Source organism: Pyrgilauda ruficollis, unplaced genomic scaffold, assembly GCF_017590135.1.
Source record: "Pyrgilauda ruficollis isolate IOZ18807 unplaced genomic scaffold, ASM1759013v1 scaffold115, whole genome shotgun sequence".
NCBI lineage: Eukaryota > Metazoa > Chordata > Aves > Passeriformes > Passeridae > Pyrgilauda > Pyrgilauda ruficollis.
Window position 1 is genome coordinate 1,500,041 of NW_024509766.1, and position 20,851 is coordinate 1,520,891.

Sequence of the window (20,851 nt, forward strand, 5' to 3'; positions counted from 1 at the left end):
CCCGGCCGGCCCCAGGGCCCCGCCGCCCCCTGAAGCGGCCGGAGCCGCGCCCGCCGCCCGCCGGGACGATGGTGCGCTGCGGGGCGGCCGCGCTGCTCGCCGCGCTGCTCGGCGTCTGCGTCTGGACCGACGAGACCGGGAAAGTTATCTCGGACCGGTTCGCCGTCTACTGGAACCGGAGCAATCCCAGGTGAGGCGGGGGGCGGCGGGGGCGGCCTCGGCGCCCGAGTTCCAGTCGGTGTTTTCCCCCCGTATACACACCCGCCGAGCGCCCGCTGCCGCCCGGTGACAGCGGCCGCCGCCGCCCGTGGCGGGTCGGGCCCCCCTCGAGCCCCCGGTGGGGTCCGGTGAACGGGATGGGCGGCCCCGGGGAGGGGGGTGGTCCCCGGGGCTCCCTCCCCCCGAAAGTTCCCGCGGGGCCCCGGGCGGAGCGTCCCCGGGGGCTGCGGCAGCGCCGGGAGCATCGCCGGGCGCGGGGCGCGTTCCCGGGGGCGGCGGGGGCTGCGGCTCGGCCCCCCCGGCCCCTCTGCGCCCAACTTCGGGGAAGTTCAAGTTCTTCCCCCCACCACCCCGTCTCCCCCCGGTCCCTCTCCGGGGATGAAGGTTCTGCGAAAAAACCCCGAAATCCGCCCAAAGCGCGGGTGCGGCTGCGGGGGAGTCGGAAAGAACGATTTGGGGGAGAAATGGTAAAACGGGCCTGGGGGGGGCACGGGGCGTGCGGAGCTGGGGATGGCCGGCCCTGCTGCTCCCGGGTCATTCCCATCCTGGAAGTGCAATCCCCATAGTTGGCTTCGTTTCCTGACTCCAGTTGGAATTTCAATTTTTTCTGTGTGTTTTTTCCCCACCAAGTGTTTTTTCTTTGGGGGCAAGAGTTTTGTTTCTGTCGTATTTCTTTGTTCATGATTTTGAGGAACCCAAAACTGCTGGTGAGTTGGAAGCGGGAGGAATTCTGCTCTGGGAATGCTCAGGTGGTTGGGACCCTTGGGATCCCCCGCTCTCCCTGTTGGGGACACTCTTTGGGGTCTGTTTGTGGGGATTCCTGTAAAAACAAACACCAGCCATCAAATCCCCGTTTCCCCCAAAATTCCTCAAAGTTCTCCCAAGCCTGGCAGTGTCTGTGAGTGGTGAGGGACGAGCTTGGCGGGTGCAGCCCCTGTGGCCCCCGGCTTTGGGCTGTCCTGTTTTCTGGGTCAGGCAGGGGATTCTTTGTCCCCCTCAATCCCTGTGTGACAAGTGGCCTTGTGGGGCACGGCATGGCCTGGTCCTTGTCCCCAGGGCTGCCAGTGACGTGAGGAAGCTCCTCCAGCTCCGGGTGCCCCATCCCCTGCTGCCATCCATGAGGGGACCCTTGGTGCCACCTCCTCTCCCTCGATGACACCAGTGCAGCTGGGTAAAGTTCCTGGCGGTGTTTCGGCGCTGGGACGTGCACGGGGCCAAGGACCCTCAGCAGCACCCGGTGTCCATCCAACCTCCACACGTCCCTTTGGGGGGACCCACCCGTGCCCCTCTGTCTGCCCCAAAATTGGGGCGAGCCCGTCCCTTTGTGCCTTGGCGGTGGTGCCTGCGTCGTGGGCCGCCTGTGGTGCATATGGATTTTATTATCTCCCTCACATTTTTGTGGGGGATTGTAAGAGCCAGGGAATTATTTTTTTTTTCCTTATTTTTTTTTTTTTTTTTTTTTTTTTTTTTGCCCATTGCGAAGTTTTTGATTTCAGCTCTTGGTGCTCCCCCCACAAGCTCCCACACTTTGTATTTTTTTTCTCCCAAATGCCAAACATGTGTGAGGTGTCTCCCCCCAGTCCGACTCTGACATCCTGGAAATGAGGGTGGTTGGGGCGGTGGCTGGGATTTGGCACCCAAAGGTTCCCGTGGCTGGGATTTGGCGCCCAAAGGTTCTGACGTTGGGGGTTTGGCACCCAGGGGTTCCTGGGGATGGGATTTGGCACCCAGGGGTGCCGACAGTGGTGCCAAGAGCCAAAAGCAGCCCCTTGGCCGCTGGTGACGGGCGTCCCGGGACCCAGCACCGGTGATGGCGCCGGCTCCATCCCCTTCGCCCCCTCGTAGAAGCCGCTGAGAATTTCTCCTCGAAAAATCCACAGTGGATCATTATTCCATATATATTTATACATTTCTAAATCTGCTGTTGGCAGGGAAAATATTTTCGAGGAGGGGGGGAAAATAAAAATGGAGTGGAGGGAAGCGCGAGGGGCTGGGAGGGGAGAGCAGACAATGGCTGGTGGGTTCAGCAGGCACGTCCGCAGCGCCTGGCTCCGGGATGTGACCCAAATTTCCCCAATGTGGGAGCGCCCCGTGTCGCCAGCGCTCCCCGCCTGCGCTTTCGGCTCTCGGAATTCGAGGCAATTTATTAGGGGTTGCAAAGATTGAAATTGCCATTGAGTTTCCTGCTTATTCCCTTTTTGAACCCAGCGGTGGGTTTATTTTTTCTCTGGAGTTACTACAAGACCGCCTCTTTCTTAAAAATGAAGAAAAAAATGTATTTCTGTGTGTTCTGGTCGCTTGTTTTCATTCTTTCATCCCCCCACCAACACCTCATTTAGTAAGGGGGAAATAAAAAGGGGTTTAAAAAAAAAGGGGGAAAAGACCCAAGGTTAAAATGTCCTGTTTGAACCCACAGACCTTCTCTGCCGCTAAATATTTTTCTTCAGGTTTATACAGCAATCTATATTTTATAAAAGACAGGAATAAATCTCGTGGTCGATATGATTTGCCCAGATTAGAATAATTCTATATTTCATAATTGGGGCTAAATTAAAAATAAGTGGTACCTCGGGATGCTGCAATTTCCCTGTTCTGGGGAGAGATTTAACCAGTCGCTGTGGATTTACAAGGTTTATTTTTATTTTTAAATGATTTTGTAAGGATGCGCTAGGAAAACGTTTGGCTGGATGGAACTCCTGGCTTATCCAGGAAAAAAAAATGAAGGATGATGAAGGTAGAATTATATAATAATGGGCAGTTTTGTTACCATGTGGAAGTGTGGGTTTTTGCTCCATGGCACGTACAGGCGCTGCCGATGGTCGCTCTCCGGGTGTGGATCTGTTGGCCATGGCTGGGCCGGTCATGGGTGGATCCATTGGTCTTGTCCAGGGTGATGTGCCTGTGGATGGGACCTTGGGGCTCCTCCCCGCATTAGCGGCCACCGCAGGGGTCTGGCACTGCGGGCAGGGGTCTGCCACGACACCCAGGGCTCTTCCCGCCGTCACTCCGTGTTTTCCAGCTGGTGGTGCAGGATCCGCTCACCCGTAGGATTCCAGGGTGGATTTTCCTTGGGAGCCAACCAGCTGGATTTGGGTGTGCTGGAGTGTCCAGCATCACCAGCAGGTTGGGGTGTCCAGTTTTTGCCCCCATTGCCCCCCCCCACCGCAGTGGGTTTAGGGTGAACGTCTCAGCACGCGGCACCGTGCGACAAAAAATCAGGGATCTGGGAAAACCTCCATGCTATGGGGGAAAGGGTCTGTGGGAAGGAGTGACCTGTCCTCAGAAGGTCCCCAGGCCTGTGATCCTGACCCATGGTCTTGTGGCCATGCTGGAAACCCCTGGGAGGCCAAGGAAGGATGAAGGGTTTGGGATTTGTTGCCGTACCCCGCTCTGCCGACAGCCGGGTGACGGGCAGGGAATCGTCATTCCTGAATGCTGGTCGGTGTTCCTGCAGCAATCCCGTGGTCACTGCTGTGTGCCTGGATCCATGGCAGGAATGTGCAGTGTGACAGGGGTTCTCCTCCCTCCGTTCATGGCACAGATCCCCGGGACCGGGCGGGATCGTGCCCGTGGCCTGGTTTAACGTCGAGGTCACGGCGCTGCCTCCGAACGGTTCTTTTGCTGATTTCTGTATTATTTTTCGGTGTGGTTTGTGAGCACAGCTGGGATTTCTGTTCTGCTCCTCTGCACTCCCCAATCCCAGGATCGAGAACCAGAGAAATGGTTTCTGGCTGGGGGATTTACAGAGCCAGGTGATGCTCAGGGCCGGCAGTGATGGCAGAGCAGGACTTTAGGGGGGAAAGGTGCCTCTGCCACAGTGGCGGTGGAGTTGAGGTGAGTGGGGCACATCTTGGAGGTGATTTCGATCATGTTCCCAATCCCATTGGATTTTGTTCCCCTTTTTCCTGCATTCCCATCCCCTAGAGCTGCAGCCCTGGCGCCTGCCGGTCTCTGGTGCTTTATCCAAGAGGCTGGAGCACGGTGGCCGTGGCCAGGAAAGCCGTGGCTGTGACCCACTGACCACCCAAGCCAGGGCCAACTTGCCCACCTGTGTCACGAGGGGCTGTGGCCAGGCCGCTGGTGGCTGCATGTCCCACTTCTCCATCAAGGGAGTGAAGAGGATGCCACATCTGTTTTTTCCAGGGGAATTTGGTGCTGCAGAGGGGTGGCCGAGTGAGCGGGCTCAGCTTGGGCGATCCCACCCATGTCTCCATGTTGGGCTGGGGCTGGATCCAAAACCTCTGTGTCCTGGCTTTGGTTGAGACTTTTGGGGTCACCCTCACTGCTACGTGTCCCCAGTTCTCTGTGTCTCCCCTCCCTGCTCCCATGAACATCATACTGGGGCCCACATCAGCCCCTGAAAGAAACATGCCCTGTCTCCCCCTTGGAGTGATTTTAATGTGGATTTTCACCCTGGCACTCGGGTTGTTCCTGTACCACCATCAGCCCGAGGCCCCTCTCCGTGTGTTTGGGTGTGCCAGAGCTCGGCCTCGTCCTGTGCAATTCCTGCTCTTTTAGTTTTCCTCCTTCTGTTCTCCCTTTGTGCCGAGATCACTCCCAGCCCTTCCCACCCCTCTTTTCCAGCCCGTTAAGCCGTGTTAGCAATTCCTCACCAGCCCAGGGCTGCGGCGAGTGGTTAATGGAGAGCAGACACCACCGGGCCGGCGTCGCTGACAGGATTCTCTCTCCGTGCCCGTCTCCGTCTCCGCCTGTCCCTTTCCAGGGACCGCAATTACATTCCCTGCTGGTTGCACATTTGGTATCCAAATGCCGGCCATGCGCCGCATCCTAATGCGAGGATGGGCTGGGGGCGTGCGGAGCTGCAGGAGGGTCACACGGTGCCCAGAATCCCCCCTGGATCCCAGGGTGTCCTGGTCGGGGGGGACACGCAGAGGGTGGGCAGTGGGAACAGTCCAGGGGGTGAGAGATGCCCTCGGGTACCTTGGAAAGCTTTGGAAGTGCTGCTGTGTGAAGAAAGACGCGTGTGTTTATATACATGTAGATTTATATATATTTACATGCAAATATGTTTATATCTATTATATAAATTATCTGTTTATTTACATATGTGGGTGTTTATTCACACACACACCCCCCCACATAAATACACTTTACACACACAAATAATCCATTGCCAAAACCTCCCCTGTCTGGCAATGCTGTGCCACCCCTGTGTGACATTCCCCTGGAATTCCTACCTGGGGGCTCCAGGATCTTCCTGGCTGTGGGTTTACCTGGCTCTAGGGCTGTCTGGCTGTGTCCATCCCAGTGCCACATCAGGAGCTGGCTGGAGCCATACCTGCCTGTGCCTGACAAGGTTCAGCTGCTGGGTTGGCTGGAAAATTGCAGCAATTGTTCCTTAAATAGCTCCTCGTTCCTGATGGTGACAATTTCGGTTCTTTTGTGTTAGATATTAATCGTGATTTCTGAGGCTCCGTTTCGATCCAAGCTGGTTTTCCCCACTTGGGGCAGAGATCCTGCCCCGCTTCCTTGGATTTAATGGGATTTATGGAAGGCGAGCAGCTCGGAGCACTGTTATCTGCAGCCCCTAAGAGGTGTTTCAATTCCTTTTCCCCCTTTGCCATGACCCAATGCTCACCCGACGTCCGATCGCTTCCCTCTGCTTGGAGATCCATCCCAAAAATGGGACCGGGCCCTGTTTGGTCTCTACAAATCCAGGGGGAAGCACCGTGCTTCCAAGGCTGGATTATGGCCGGGAATCAAGATCTTGGAGCTCTTTCCCAATCCAAATGATTCCATGATTCTCCAGAGCTGCCGAAGTGTTGGTGTTAGCCGGTGGCCACTTTGGCCTTTGCCAGATGAATTCCAGAGGCATTTTTCAAGCCCTCCCCAAAACCAGGGCTGTGTTTAGGGCTATCTGTTGCTCCAAACTCTTTGCCACCAGCTCAGCCCTTCTGGATTTGGGGACCCTACGGCTGTTCCCACCGGCTGGCCAGGAGCCGTGTTGGGGAAATGGCGCCCATGGGGTGTGGGATGCGCCAGGGCTGGTTTGATCCCGGCAGGAAAAGGGATGGAAAAGCAGGAAGGGATGAAACGGAGAGCAGGGCAGTCGGATGGAGCCCGTCCGGCAGCACCAGCCGCGTCCCTGCTCCATCCTGGCTTGTTCCCGGGTGGTCGCAGTGTTGTTATTTATTTATTTCTCCTCCCTCTTTCCCCCTTGGCTTGTTGCTGCCGCTGTGCCTGGGCTGCTAAAGAGCTTCCCATTGTTCCGGAGCTAATTACCTCCTAATGAGGCTCCCGGCTCAAAAGAGCGGAGCGGGGGCTGTGGGGGGATGTGAGTGAGCTGTGCTGGGAGGGGGTGAGGGCAGGGCTGGGGTCACCACCGGGGTCACCCGATGGATTCAGCTGTGCTGCCCGACGGTGTGAACTGGGGCTGGCGCTGGGGAGATCCACGGCCATGGAGCTGCCAGCCTGAAGCTTCATCCTAAAGGGCGGCTGGGAAGTGGTTTTGCAAAAATTTTCTTGTTGAGCCCCAAACCCGTGGAGAAATCAAAGCCCTGTGGATTTTGGCAAGGCGGGATGGTGTTGGTGCTCGGAGCCTTGGAGCATTCCCAGCATTTCCCTTGGTGTGACACCTCCCTGCCAGCCCTGTCTGGGACAGGTGTCACCTTCAGGGCACATCCTTCATTTTGAGCTGGGATAATGGGAGACAGATTCAGAAACAGGGATTTAAATTATTATTTTTTTTAATTCCTCCCCTTTTAAATTTTTCCCCTCTTCCCATGTTTGCTTCCCAAGGCCCAGCGGAGCAGCGAGTGATGCTGCTGCTGGGAAGGAACGGCCACAGGGCTGAACCTGTCCTGATGGGGCTGTGCTATGGTGGGATACACACGTGCTGTGGTGGGATCCTTTGGGATACACCTGTGCTGGGGTGGGATCCCATGGGATAAACTTATGATGGTGGGATCCTGTGGGATACATCCCTACGCTCCCTCAGCGCATCGCCTCTTCCTGACCTCCCAGTTTTCCTTTTTCCTTGATGTTTCCAGCTTCTCCGGCCATGTTTTGTGGGATTTTCCCGTTTTCCCTGCAGCTGTGAACCTCCAAGCACGCGCGTGTGTCTGTGCAAATGCCGGAGCTGCCCGTGCCAGGTCGATCCCACCAAACACCATCCCGGTGCTGGACCCGGAGCCACCGCTCCCTGTGGATGCCAGTACCGGTATTCCCACCCCTGGTATTCCCACCACCAGTATTCCCATCACTGATATTCCCACCGCCAGTATTCCCACAACCAGTGTTCCTAACACCAGTATTCCCACCCCTGGTATTCCCATTGTGCTGCCGAAGCGTTCCCAGGATCCGCAGGGTTTTACACCATCACTCTTTTTTTTTTCGTTCGACTCCAGGAATGGACTTTTTGTTTCAGATCCTTGTCCACCAGCCCCGAAGCCCCCCAGGAATCCAACTCTGGATTTCGGATCTTTTGTCCAAACCCAAACCTCTCTCGGCTTCAATTCCCAGTGCGGCTGACATTGGGAAAAAAGGGGGATAAATGGCTATGGGGTTTTAATGACTGGGAATGGGGAAGCCCCATTCCATCCCCAGCTTCTTCCTCCCACCACATCCCAATTGCCTCCTCCATCTATTTCCTTGGCGTTTGGCCGAATTTCCCTGGAAATATTTTGCTGTTTCCCCCAATGCAACCAAGTTTTGTCGGATTTTTCTTTTTCTATCTGCAGAAGAGGAGGAATTATCCGTCTCGGTTTATTTTTCCTTGAACATTACACGGGAGCAAAACTCACCCATGTGCTGGGAAAGAGATAAAGTGTTTAGACAGCAAATACAAATATTCCAGAGCACTCAGCCCAGCTACAGCTATTCCTGCCAGGATTCAGGATTCCGTGCCATGTCTTCCAGGGGGGTTTTATTTAGACTGTCTTTTTTTTTTTATTATTATTTATCAAAAACCCTATTTATATTTGCAGTAAAATAAAATCAGCCTGACCCTGTAGAGAACTCAAGAAATCCCAATTCTTTCCTTTTCCAATCCTGTTTCCACTGAGGAAAGAAAGCCCCTGGACCTCGTGCCCTGCACAAAATTCAAGCGCGACGGGATTATTTCAGCGGCTGAGTTTCTCTGCAGGTGCTGGGACGGTGTCGGCTCCGTGTGTCCCCGCCAAAAATCGGGATGCAGGGAAGCTCCTGCAGAGCTTGGATGGAGCTGGGGCCCCCAAGGTCTTCCCATGGAATTTTTTTGGGGGGCACAGGCTCTTTATGCTGCAGGTTCTGACTGTATATGGAACACTCAAAAAGGGGTGTTTTATTTTGATTTTATTTTAATATTCAGTGATGGATGGGCTTCCGCTGCTCCTCAGGAACATCCCAGTCTCCCATCAATGTCCCAGCCCCACTGGGCACCCCGCGGGTGTCATTGTCACCCGGGTGCCGGGCGCGGGTGCCGTCAGGAGCTGAGGAAGCTCTTTCCCAGCCAGCTCGATAATCCCAATTATTATCTGGATTCTCGATCAGGCTTGCTTATTAAACTTGGCACCGCTGGCTTTGCCGTTCCGGCCGCCTGCCTCAGCAGAGGGATTTATCTCCTGCCGACGCGGGAAGGAAATTGAGTGGAAAAACGCGGGGCAGAGCCCCCCGGGACGGCGGGGAGGGCCGGGGGTACCCGGCTTCCGAAGGGTTGGGAGATGCTGGCACAGCCCCAGCGGCGCCGGCTCGCAGAGCGGTGCCGGGCTGGGTTGGTGGAGCTGCCTGGGCCGTGTCCGTGTGTCCGTGTGTCCGTTTCCATCCCTCCATCCCCACCCTGTGCTGGCGAAGCCGCCCTGTTATGGGATGGGCGTTTTTATTCCAAGGTTATTTTGGAATGGTTGGTGCTTTTATACAATACAACAGCCGTTATTTTCCCTTTTCCCTGAAATCTAAAGGACCTTTTGTCAGCCGTTCTACCCCTTCACCTTAAGAATATCAGCTTTTTCCAAATCCAGGTCTTTCAGCTGGAATTCTACAAACCTTCCTGGTTTGTTCACCGACCCCTTCTTCTTACATTGTGCCCACAAATTGTGTTTTATTTTTACCCAACACTGCACTGGGGCTGCCTGAGCCAGGGCTGATGTGCCGACCCTTCCAACGGGGCTTTTCCAAATTTCACCCAATTCTCAGCACCGACCGAGCAGGGCATCCAGGGGAGTGGGGTGGGAGGTGGGGAAGATGCTACTGGGAAAAGATTCTCTCCTGGAGCGTTTCCCTCCCTCCTGGTGTTCCGATGTTTCAATTTTCCCATTGCTCTGCTCTGCATTTTCCTGCTTTTCCACCATTTTTCTGCATTTTAAAAAACGTGTACAAATCCTGTAACTGGAATTCCCTCTCTTTGTGTGTCCAGCCGCTCTCTCGCCCCTGGGTGAGCTCCTGAGATCCACATTTTAGGGTGGGGACTCTCCCCCGTCCCCTCCCCATGCTGCTGCTGCTGGGTCAGCTGCAAAATCCTTTATTTGGGAAATTACTGTTATCCTGAACCTTGCAAGGTTCTTCCCTCAGGAACAGTCTCATGCTCCAGGGCTTGGTGTCGATCTTGCGAATGCTCCAGGCTCTCTCCTTGGCTTTTTCAAGATCTTTCATGCTGGGTGGTTGGGAGAATCTGCTGCTCTCTGGCTCTGGCTGAGAGACTCGGGATGGAGCCGTGGCCCTGCCGGGCTGTGCCTGTGACTGTCCCATTGCTGGAGAACCGCCGTCGGGTACGCCACCGGCACGCGGGAATTCTGGCACCTACCCTGGCTGTAAATGCTGGTCAAAATGGTGCTCCTGTGTAGTTTCCAACAGAGAATCCAAGCCTGTCTGAAATAGAAATGGCTTCTGGCTCCGAGCTCCATCCACGTCTCCGTTGGATCACCACAGGGTCGCGGGGATTGGTTTGGCCAGAGCCGCGCGGGTGCCGAGTCCTGTGGAACACCAGCATCATGTGCCCCGCCACGGCCCTGGGATTGCTCCTGACCCTTTGAGGTGGGATTTAAGGCTAAATTGGCAGAGTTGGAAGCAGGTTTGGGAACAGGGATTGCTTTTGCAGGATGTGTGCTCTGGAGGCAGCATCCAGCCCAACCAGTGCCGGCCTTCCTAACGCGCATTGCCGCGAGCGACCTTCAGCTCGGACCAGCTCCTGGCTTTCCCTGCCTGCTCTTCCTGGCATTCCCAGCTTTCCCCTCTCTGTGATGGGTCCTGGGGTCAGTGGACCTCAGTTCCAGCCACCCAACCGCTGCCTCTCCTGGCTCGTCCTGCCGCCATCTGCAGTTTTCCATTGTTCCTTGGCTTTTCCCGACATTGGGATGCAGAGTGCCGGCAGAGGGGGAATGTCCGGGGCCCAGTGTCGCAGCTGGGATCTGGACTCCAGGAAAATCTGGACTCCATTTCAAAGCTGAGTAATGATAATCATAAATCATCATGTTGTCTTTTATGATAGAAAGCTTTGGATCAGGAGCAGGGATTCTCATCCTGCAAGCTGGGGTGATCCTGGATCCGGCTTCCAGCTCATTAGCCGGAGACAAATGGCTTCTCCCTCCCCCAGCCTCAGTTTCTCCGTGGGTAAGGTGAGGATTGCTGCCAGGGGCTAAATTAGGGAATTAATGTTGGTGGAGTGATTGAGAGATGGAGAAGGACATGGCTCTCACAGCGCCATGTCCTGCTGCACAGCGCGTCCGCCCGCTCCGGGGCTGGATGTGGGAATTTCAGATGGGAGCAGAGATTGGGATGTGCAGTGAAGTCCCTTGTTCGTGTCCACAGAGCCCAGGGCTCCATGAGGAGGGACTGGAGCCCCCCAGCTCTTTCCACACTGGTTTGGGATCTGTGTGGGGACACGGTGGCTCACATCTGTGGCTGGTTCCGGTGTACATCCCACATCCAGGTGGTTTGGCAGCGCCAGAGTCCAATTCATTCTGGCCTCTTCCCAGCATGTCCCTCGCTGCCCCAAAATCCTGGTGTCACCGAGACCCCATTCCCATGGGAGGGGAATCCACCTGGATGGATTTTTGTGACTTTTAAATATTTTTCCTTAAACGTTGTAATATTTATTCCATCTTATAAATCACTTCCTTGCTCCAGTTGGAGGGAGGATTTATGGGTGCAGGTGGGAGGAACGCGGCTCTCAAGATCGACCTGAAGGAATGGTTTTGTGGTGATGGTCACAGCAGCAATTCTGGCCAGGGGACAGGGCTCTAGCTGGGAATCCTGCCTGCGGATGTGATGGGAGCAGGGATGGACCTGAGGTTGGCACATCTCTGGTGCTGCTCGGGGTTTTCTCTGTGCTGGAAAGTGGCACCAACAGGCTGGGCCCCAAACCTTTGTCTGCTGCTGGGGGACGACTGAAAAAGGGTTTCCAAAGCCTTTTCTAAGTCCCTCAAAGGTTTGTTTAAAGCAAGGGCTTGCTTTCCTACTGTGTCACGCTGGGGCCATGGGAATGTCACTGGGGACGCGGGAATGTCGATAGGAGGCTGCTGATGGCGGTGACCCCGGGGTGAGGGGCTGGGGGGGTCTCAGGGTGCGTGGTGAGGGGATGCTCAGCCCGGGGGATACCCAGCCAGGGCTCTCCCTGCTCCCTGGGGGCCAGGCCAGCTCCGGGGGGGATTTTCCCTGCGCCGGCGCTGCCCGCAGCAGCACAAACGAACCAAGTAATTGGCAACATGGAAATATTTTGTGCTCATTAAGCAGTGGGAAGCGGTGGGTGAGGAAGCGGCGGGTGAGGAATCTGGGTTCTCTGGCGGGGTTCTCCACTGATATCCTCCGGAGCCGTGTTCTCCAGTGGCACTCCCGGTGACCCAGGGTAGGGAGCACGGAGTGGGAGCACCCTGGGATGGGGGGCTGGTGGTGGGAAGGAGGTGAAGGAGCCAGATCCTGACACTGCCCAGCCAGGAGCTCCATGTATTAGGACAATGACAAACCAGGGGAGCAGGGGGATCCGGGCTGCTGTACAGGGGCATTTAGGAGAACCCCTCATTTATCTCAATTCCCATCAATCCCACGGATTAAAACTAGAAACATCAGATGTCAGCGGCTGCCTTGGAGCTCCCCAGCCCCAGCACTGCAGATTCCCAGGAGCGACACCAAGGGGAGCCCTGGGGTGGGGGGGTCCATATTCCCTTCACTCCCAGCAGGGGAAGTGGGGAGTGATCCCTGAGGATCCTGTCCCTGTTCAGGGGGTCCTGGCAGGGTCCCCCCACCATCCTCAGCCCTGAGCATGTGCTGGCAGTGCCAGGGCCCTGGTGCTGTCCCCAGCACGATGCAGGGAGCCCAGCGGTGCTGCAGGCGGGGGAAGCTTTATGGCTGTACTTAAAGTGACTTTATGATATTGTATCTGAACAATTGCCGGCTATTATCCGGATCGATGCCGCGGGATTGAGACGCTGGTTGATAACCCAGGCAGGGCTCTAATCGCTTTTAAACCACGCGGGGTCGGTGGGGCTTTCCATAAAACCCCTCGGTGGTTTCTGTTTTAACTCCCTGCCCCTGGGTTTGGTGGGATTTTCCCCCAGGATGTCCCTCTGGGGATACGGGTCCTGGTTTGTCTCTCTCCACCCTGCCCTGGGTGGGGGTCAGGATGCTGGGACCTGGCTCAGGATGCAGGAATCCAGCATTCCTGGGCTGCAGGATGCCCAGCACTGCTGGGTCCTGTCCTGCTGAGGAGCGAGGTGCAGATTTTGGGAACCTGTTCCCACCTTTGCCTGGTTCGCAGCGACCTTGGGCAAGTCACGTCACCTCCGTGTGCTTGGTTTTCTGCAGCTGTGAAATGAGGACAATGATACCTTTCCCACCTCGCAGAGGGGTTGGGAGGCTTAATTAGTTAATGTTCGTAAAGTGCTTTGAGGATTAATTAATATTGTGACTCTAATTTTTTCCGATGGCGAAACGCCACTTAAATATCTCCGGGTTGGTTCCTTCCTTCCTGACCCTATAAAGCAAATCCACCCGACAGCATCACTGGTCTCTGCAGGAGCCATGTGGCCTTGTCCCTGCCAGGAGTCACCTCCCCAGTGCTGAACTGGGAGGCACTGGTGGAGGGGCACTGGTACGGGGGTGTCCCAGAGCGTGGGGTGCAGCTCTGCATCCCAGCTCTGCATCCCAGCTCTGCATCCCAGCTCTGCATCCCGGCTCCCTCCCCAGCGTGTCCACCTTGGGCTGATGCTCCTCGGCCAGGTTTTCCCTGCTAACAGCCAGTCCTAGTTTGGGATTAAGCCACTGTCACCTCCTGTGGCACTGCCCGTCCCTGCCCTGCCTGCCTGGGCACGTCTGGCAACCTCGACCTGCTCGGAGGCTTCCGTGGGAAACCACCCCCAGCAAATCCCACGTCCTGTGTCTGATCCCATCTGGCATTTTGGGGGCTGCTGGGCTGGGAAGGAGCTGCAGGGCCTGGCTGCGGGGTGGTCAGTCCCTGGTGGGTTGGGGACACTGTGCTGGGCACGATCCAAAGCTCTGGGCAGCACAATCCTGGTTTTCCTGGTGGAGAGAAGCCGTTGGGATCACACCTGGCTGGGACACGGCTGGCAGGCGTGGGAGGGCAGTTCCTGTGTCCCCATTCCCGTGTGTCATTTTGGGCAGCTTTGGATTCCTCCGAGGTGGTTTCTCAGCAGTGGCTCTGCTCCCCTGTGCTCTCCTGCCCCGTGTGAGCCCAGAGCAGACAGGGACAGCAGAGGGTCCCCGCGATGGCAGTGCCATCCCCCAGCCCCTTGGGGTGTGAAACCCGGGATTAGCTCAGCTCGGTGCTGGGAAGGTCTCAGGTCAGCACCAGTGGGAGGTTTCCTGCTGGGAGCAGCCAAGGGAAGAGCTGAGTGTGTGTCCCAGCTCTGGGTGACCTGAGAGATCCCGGCCTCTGGCTCTGGCACAAACCAGGGGTGTTTGGCCCTGTTGGAGATGTGGGAATTTCGAGAGGGGCTGGTGAAGGGAGCAGGAGGGGGGATGGTCCCAGGCTGGTGGGACACGAGGGACCCCAGGCCTGGAGAACCAGGGACAACAGGAGAAATCCCAATTGTGGAGTGCTGGAGGGAATTGGGACCTGCCATGGGGAGAGGAAGAGGAGGAGGGAGGTCTGGAGGGAGCCACAATCCTCTTCCCTGGAGCTGGAGGAGGAGGAGTGTCTGGGCCAGGAGAGGATGAGTCAGGAAGGTCCAGCCCTGGCTGATGGCTCCTGGCCCTGTCCCTGGTCAATGGTTCCTGTCCCTGATTGTCACCAAGCTCTGTTGGTGGGAGGAGAGGCACATGCAGGGTCTCAATCCACGGGGTTTGGGACAGGACACACCGACATCAGCGTCCCCGTGCCTGGACCCTGCTCCATGCTGTTAATGACATCCCTGCAATTAAACTGGAACTAATGCAACGATAAAAATAACTCACTGTCCTTCTGCAGTGCTGCATCCCACAAGCTCAGAGGTGTTTAAAAACCCATTTAACGCCGGATCCTGGGCGTGGGGTGCCCGGGGTGCCCGAGATCTGCGTGGCCACGACTGGGTTTTCCAGCCCTGACCCAGTCCTGGCCTTCTGCAAGGTGTGAACACCCCCAGTTCCCTCCAGTGCAGAGACTGGTTTACCAACTGCCACGTTTTAAATAATCTAAATTACATGAATATTTTATTTTTCTTCTTTCTAGAGTTGTGGAATTCCCAGGGGTGGGTTTTCATGCTTTTCTCCGTAATGGAGGAGCAGGAACGCATTCTTTTAATGGTAATTGAGATTCTTGCATCCTTGAGGACTTGGGAGCTGGATGGGCTTTAAATAATGGGAGAGGGGAGGAATTTGGGTTCTGGCTTCTCAAATGGGTTTTTGAGGTTTTTAGGTGGTTTTCCTCACTCTTGTGGCAGGGCCAGAAAGCTGCATCCCCATCCCACTGCCCTGGGAACCCTCCCCAAAGCAGGAGATGTCATGAGGTGGTGACAGGGACCTGTGGGTGTGGTGTCCTTTGGGAGACCCCTCAGGAGTGGTGTTGGGGGTGACCTGTGTCGTGCACCCCATTGTTGGAGCCGCCTGTCAGCCCTTCCCCAACCCATGTGCACCCAGATATTGGAGCTGGGTCCTCCCTTGCTTAGGTTTGGGGTTTTTTATGGCTTTGTTGCCTTCTGACTGGCATGGTGAGTGTCCAGTCCAGAGAACACCCATCCTGGTGGGCACCCATCCCTGTTCTCCTGCCGGGAATTCTCGTGGAGTGTGGAAGGGGTGGCTGTCCTTCCTTCACCGTGCATGAAAGCAGGGTGGTTTTTGAAGGGAACGAGCAGGATGAGGATGAGTAGGGGGTGGAGTGTGTCTGTGCCAGCCCGGGGGTCCTGTCACTGTGAGTACCCAAACTCCAAGTGCAGGAGCACCACGGCAGAGCTGGCATTGCCACCCCGTCCCCTCCCGAGCTGCCTGGTCCCTCTGCTGCCTGTGCCATGCCGGGGTGGATGCCAGCCCCGCTGGCACCGCTCCATGCTGGCCAGAGCTGGTCCCCAGCAGGGCCTTGTGTGGCGGTGGAAGGGCTGCCGAGATGGGGGAAGGTTTCCGGCTGCTGGGGGAAACATCTGGATCCAATTCCCTCTCCACGTGCAGCAGCCGGGCTGGACCCACTCCTGCCTCACGGCATGCCAGGAGTGGCTCTGCTGCAGAGGGGCACGGAGGGTCCCTGTCCTGGCCTCGGGAGCCCCACACCGAGTTCCTAGTGGGATCCCCAGCACGGCATCCTTATCCCAGCAGGAGCTCCACCGCTGTGCCCTGATCCCACCGGGAACCCCACCACTGCATCCTCATCCCAGCAGGAGCTCCACCACTGTGCCCTGATACCCCTGGGAGCCCGGCCACTGCACCCTGATCCCAGTGGGAACCCCAGCACTGCACCCTGATCCCAGCAGGAATCCCACCAGTGCATCTCCATCCCACTGGGAACCCCACCACTGCACCCAGATCCCAGTAGAAGCCCGGCCACTGCACCCAGATCCCAGCAGGAGCCCCACCACTGCACCTTGATCCCAGCAGGAACACCACCACTGCATCCTCATCCCAGCAGGAGCTCCAGCACTGCATTCCCATCCCACTGGGAACCCCACCACTGTGCCCTGATCCCAGCAGGAACCCCACATCTGCATCCTGATCCCAGTGGGGTTCCCCACCACTGCACCCTGATCCCAGCAGGACCCCCACCACTGCACCCCCTTCCCCGTGGCACCCCTACCACCCTGCCCTGGAGCTCCCCATGTCCCGCTGCCACCTCTGGGGGCTGCCGGTGCCCGTCCCCAGCGTGCTGCCACCCCGGGCGGGGGCGGGGGGAGCTGCTGCCCGCCGTGCCTTTTGTCAGCCTCAGAGAAGTTGACCTTGAAGCGCGCTGGCAGAGCCCTGCAGCTTAATCGTGTTAGAGGTGTCTGACTGCGGCTCGCGCGGCTCTACCTGAGCGGCATCAGCAAGGGGGACGCGGCGGGCTCGCCGCCCCGGCTCAATAATTGATGCGTTTTTCTCAGCTCCCCCTTCCGTGAAAGGAAACCCAAGTGCTGGGTGGATGGCAGGGCTGGGAGGATGGCAGGGCTGGGAGGATGGCAGGATCAAGAGGATGGCAGTAATTGGGATGGAGGATGGAGGATTGGGATAGGAATAGGGGGATGGCAGTGCTGGGAGGATGGCAGTGCTGGGAGGATGGCAAGATTTGGGAGGATGGCAAGATTTGGGAGGATGGCAGTGCTGGAAGGGTGGCAATGCTGGGAGGATGGCAAGATTTGGGAGGATGGCAGTGTTGGGAGGATGGCAGTGCTGGGAGGATGGCAGTGCTGGGAGGGTGGCAGGATTGGGAGGGTGGCAGTGCTGGGAGGATGGTAAGATTTGGGAGGATGGCAGTGCTGGGAAGGTGGTGGGATAGGGAGGATGGCAGGAATAGCGGGATGGAAGTATTGGAAGGATGGCAGGAGCAGGAGGATGGCAGTGGCAGTGACATGGGATGGGAGTGGGAGTGGTGAGGGGCTGGGTTCTGTGTGGATGCTCCAGGATGCCATCCTGGGGTCACCCCGCTGTGGATGGGGATGTGCCAAGGGTACTCTGTGGTCATGGGGAGACACGTGGGGGTGGGAGCAGCCCCTTGGGTGCCCTCCTGCTCTGCTCATGGAGGGCAGTGCTGGGAGGAGGGGAAGATTTGGGAGGAGGGCAGTGCTGGGAGGATGGCAGTGCTGGGAGGATGGCAGTGCTGGGAGGATGGCAAGATTTGGGAGGATGGCAAGATTTGGGAGGATGGCAGTGCTGGAAGGGTGGCAATGCTGGGAGGATGGCAAGATTTGGGAGGATGGCAGTGTTGGGAGGATGGCAGTGCTGGGAGGATGGCAGTGCTGGGAGGGTGGCAGGATTGGGAGGGTGGCAGTGCTGGGAGGATGGTAAGATTTGGGAGGATGGCAGTGCTGGGAAGGTGGTGGGATAGGGAGGCTGGCAGAAATAGCAGGATGGAAGTATTGGAAGGATGGCAGGAGCAGGAGGATGGCAGTGGCAGTGACATGGGATGGGAGTGGGAGTGGTGAGGGGCTGGGTTCTGTGTGGATGCTCCAGGATGCCATCCTGGGGTCACCCCGCTGTGGATGGGGATGTGCCAAGGGTACTCTGTGGTCATGGGGAGACACGTGGGGGTGGGAGCAGCCCCTTGGGTGCCCTCCTGCTCTGCTCATCTTCCTCCCCATGAGAAGATCCCAGGCACCACATTTCCACCCGCTTTTTTTAGGAATCTGCAGAAACCCTCACGCTCTGCATTCTCATGGAAGCACTGAGCAACCTCACACCCAGCATCTCCCTTTTCCCGTGAGCACCTCCTGCCCCAGAGCCTGGCACAGCCCCCTTGGTGCCCCCACCACAGCCCCCTGGGCCTCTCCTGCTCCCACCTGGATCCCCTTCACCCTCGGTGACCCTGGACCCCTGTTGGGGACACTGGCCCTGGGTGCCCCCCAGCTCAGCCCCTTCACGTTGTTTTGCTTCCATACAACCCTTTCCTCCCTGCCTCCCCCTTTTTCCCCCCTTTCCCCTCTTAGCCAAGCGCACAGGGAAGGGGAGAGATTTTAACCTTCTGCCTGGAACCAATTAAAAAGGTCTTTCCACAGAGACGAAAGTGCTCGTGCACCTTTGTGTGCTGTGAGCGGGGGGAAGAAAGCAGAGGCGGCCTTTGAAGGGGGGATGAGGTCCCTCCGCTGGGACCCCTCCGGGCTTTCAAAGCCTGCGTTATTTCTTTATTTTTAAATAGCCAAATTAAAGTGCCTCCCGCTTCCTCCCCTCCCCGTTTGTGCGGCAGCACGTGGCCCCCACCAGCTGCGAGGGGGGCTCTGGGCACCGCTGGTCCCGTTCAGGGTGTTCTGGGCACCAGCAGGGCTCAGGGCATGGCCCTAAACCCACCCGGGACCCCCTGGGATGGGGCAGAGCATCCCTCCTTCCTGCAGAGCTGCTGGCAGGGTAGTGCTGAGAGGGTTCTGGCTGAGTCAGGGGGGGCACACTGGACCCCAGACCAGGGCAGCCCCCCTGCTCGTCTCAGGGCAGCCCCTCACTCACCCGGGGCAGCCCCTGACTCACCTCAGCACAGCCCCATGACCAGAACAACCTCAGTGCAGTCACCCAGGGCAGCCCCCCCTCACCCAGCAGAGCCCCCCTGACCCATTCCAGCCCCCCCTCGCCGCCCCTTGAACTCAACCAGCCGAACGCATGAGTGGGTTTCTTCAAAGACCCCCCCCAAGCATAAGCCCCCGCTGAAAGGGCCGCAGAACAAAGCACAGGAAGGGATTCCGGTGGTTTCCGCACGGACCTGAATGCGGAGTCGCTCAATGGAAGAGGACCCAGGACGCGCCGGCGCTTTTCATCCCCGCATCCCGCTCCGGCCGCGGGGCCGCGGACCGAGCGCTGCCTCCCCGCGCCCCCGGCTCCTTTCTCCTTTATTTTATTTATTTTTTTTTAATTTTTTTTTTTTTTTTTATAATATAGTAGTCTCAGATTTATTTTTCCACAGTGTAATTCTGAAAGACAGCAGAGATGAATTATTCATTCCCCCTCTCCGCCTTTGCATACAATCCCTGCCGGGGAGAGGGCCGTGGCGAATGCGTTTGTGTGCAGGGCTGGGCCAAGGGGGATGGAAATCGATGGCTGAGGTTTAGATGGGGGCATTGGGTGATTTTTTTTTGGGGGGGCTGGAGCACGTGGGGTGAGGCCAGGAAGTTTCTAGTGGGGAATTGTTCCTTTCCCAAAGCTGCCACGGAGTGGAGGGTCCCGGGGTGTGGGGGCTGGTGGGTGACCCCAGGCTCTGGGTGTTGGGTCTGGGTCTTGTGTGTGTCTGGGGGGCTCCTGGGTGGGCACCGTGGTCCTGACTTCACCCCTCACCCACTCATGATTTTGGGTGAAAAGAGGGGAAGAAGTAAAAAAAAGTACCCTTTTTTCCTAAATTTCTCCTAATTGAGAATGCTCCTTTAGCTCAACCTGGGATGTGAAGCCAGGTTGAGGATGAGGAGGGATTCTTCAAACAGCAGGATGGCTTTGGAGACCTGTGGCTGCTGCTGCCTTCATCCCTGTCCTGCCAGCCTCTTCATCCCTGTCTTGCACCCTCATCATTCTAGAAGAATATTCTCCCTTGTGTCCCCCCAGAACCCCCACTCTGTGCCCTTCCCTGGGGACACAAGGGCAGCTGGTGCCACCACTGACCCCTGGCATGGCCATGCCTGGACCTTGGAGTTGGCTGCCAAAACCTGACAGGGGAAAAAGGAGGTGAAGCGAGGGGAGGGGGGATAAGGGGGTGAATCTGTGCGAGGGGAGGCAGCACCCCGGGCAGGGCTTTAATCTGATTAGTCTTGGAGTGAATGGATGAAGTGAAAAGGCTTAAACCCCAGTGAAAGGAGAGGGGAGGATGGGGCCACTGAGAAGTAAAGACCCCGGCTGGTTGCACCAAATCAGGTCAAATTTGGCCGGTGGGACACAAGGGGAAGGAATAAAGGGGGAAGAGTCAGGCGAGGAAATCACTGTGGATCTGCTGGCACTGTGACCTCACAGGGACCGCTGGGCTCTGTGCCTGTTTCCCCCTTCCCTTCCCTTCCCTTCCCTTCCCTTCCCTTCCCTTCCCTTCCCTTCCCTGGGTGCCGGGGGAGCTCCTGCTGCCCGCGGTGCTCCCGGGGCTGCCGGGGGATGCTTCCCGCAGTCCCCCCGGCGGGGGTGGCCGCTTCCCCTCCATCCCCTCTTCACGCCATCGATCCTTGCCCCGATCGATGAGCGCTTCCCTGCGGGCGAGGGGCGGTGCTGCCCGGCCGGGCAGGAGAAATGGCTTTTCACAGAGCCTGGAGCGGGATCCAGCATCGATCTCTGGTGCCTCGTCAGAGATCAATTAGGGCGGTCATTAGCCGTGCCCGGAGCGCAGCAGGAGCCTGGGCTGGGAGGAGAGAAGGGAAATGCCAGGCTGGCAGAGGGTGCCCGCGGGCACGGGATGCTCGGGAGCTGCCCAGCTCACGCATCCCACCCTGCACATCCACAGACCTTTCCCTGCCTCAGTTTCCCAGATCAGAACTGAGGTAAAAGCTGTTCCAGCATGACTGACAGTCGGGTGATTGTCCCGGGGCTGTGAGAGCCTCGTGGCTGGGCTGTTCCTGGCTCATCCTCCTGATGGGAATGTTTGTTTATCAGGCCCTTCAGAGCCGTGGCCGGAGCTGTCCAAGGAGCAGGAAGGGGC

General features: G+C 57.4%; 1 protein-coding gene across 1 annotated transcript in view; it reads left to right on the top strand.

The window, feature by feature from the left end:
- Positions 1-25: 25 nt before the first annotated feature.
- Positions 26-20,851, top strand: part of EFNA2 (ephrin A2) — a 37,792-nt gene continuing 16,966 nt past the window's right edge. Inside the window, exon 1 of the mRNA XM_041481622.1 lies at positions 26-190. Within this exon, the coding sequence (XP_041337556.1) occupies positions 69-190 (122 nt within the window). The 5' untranslated portion in view covers positions 26-68. The remainder of the gene's footprint in view (positions 191-20,851) is intronic.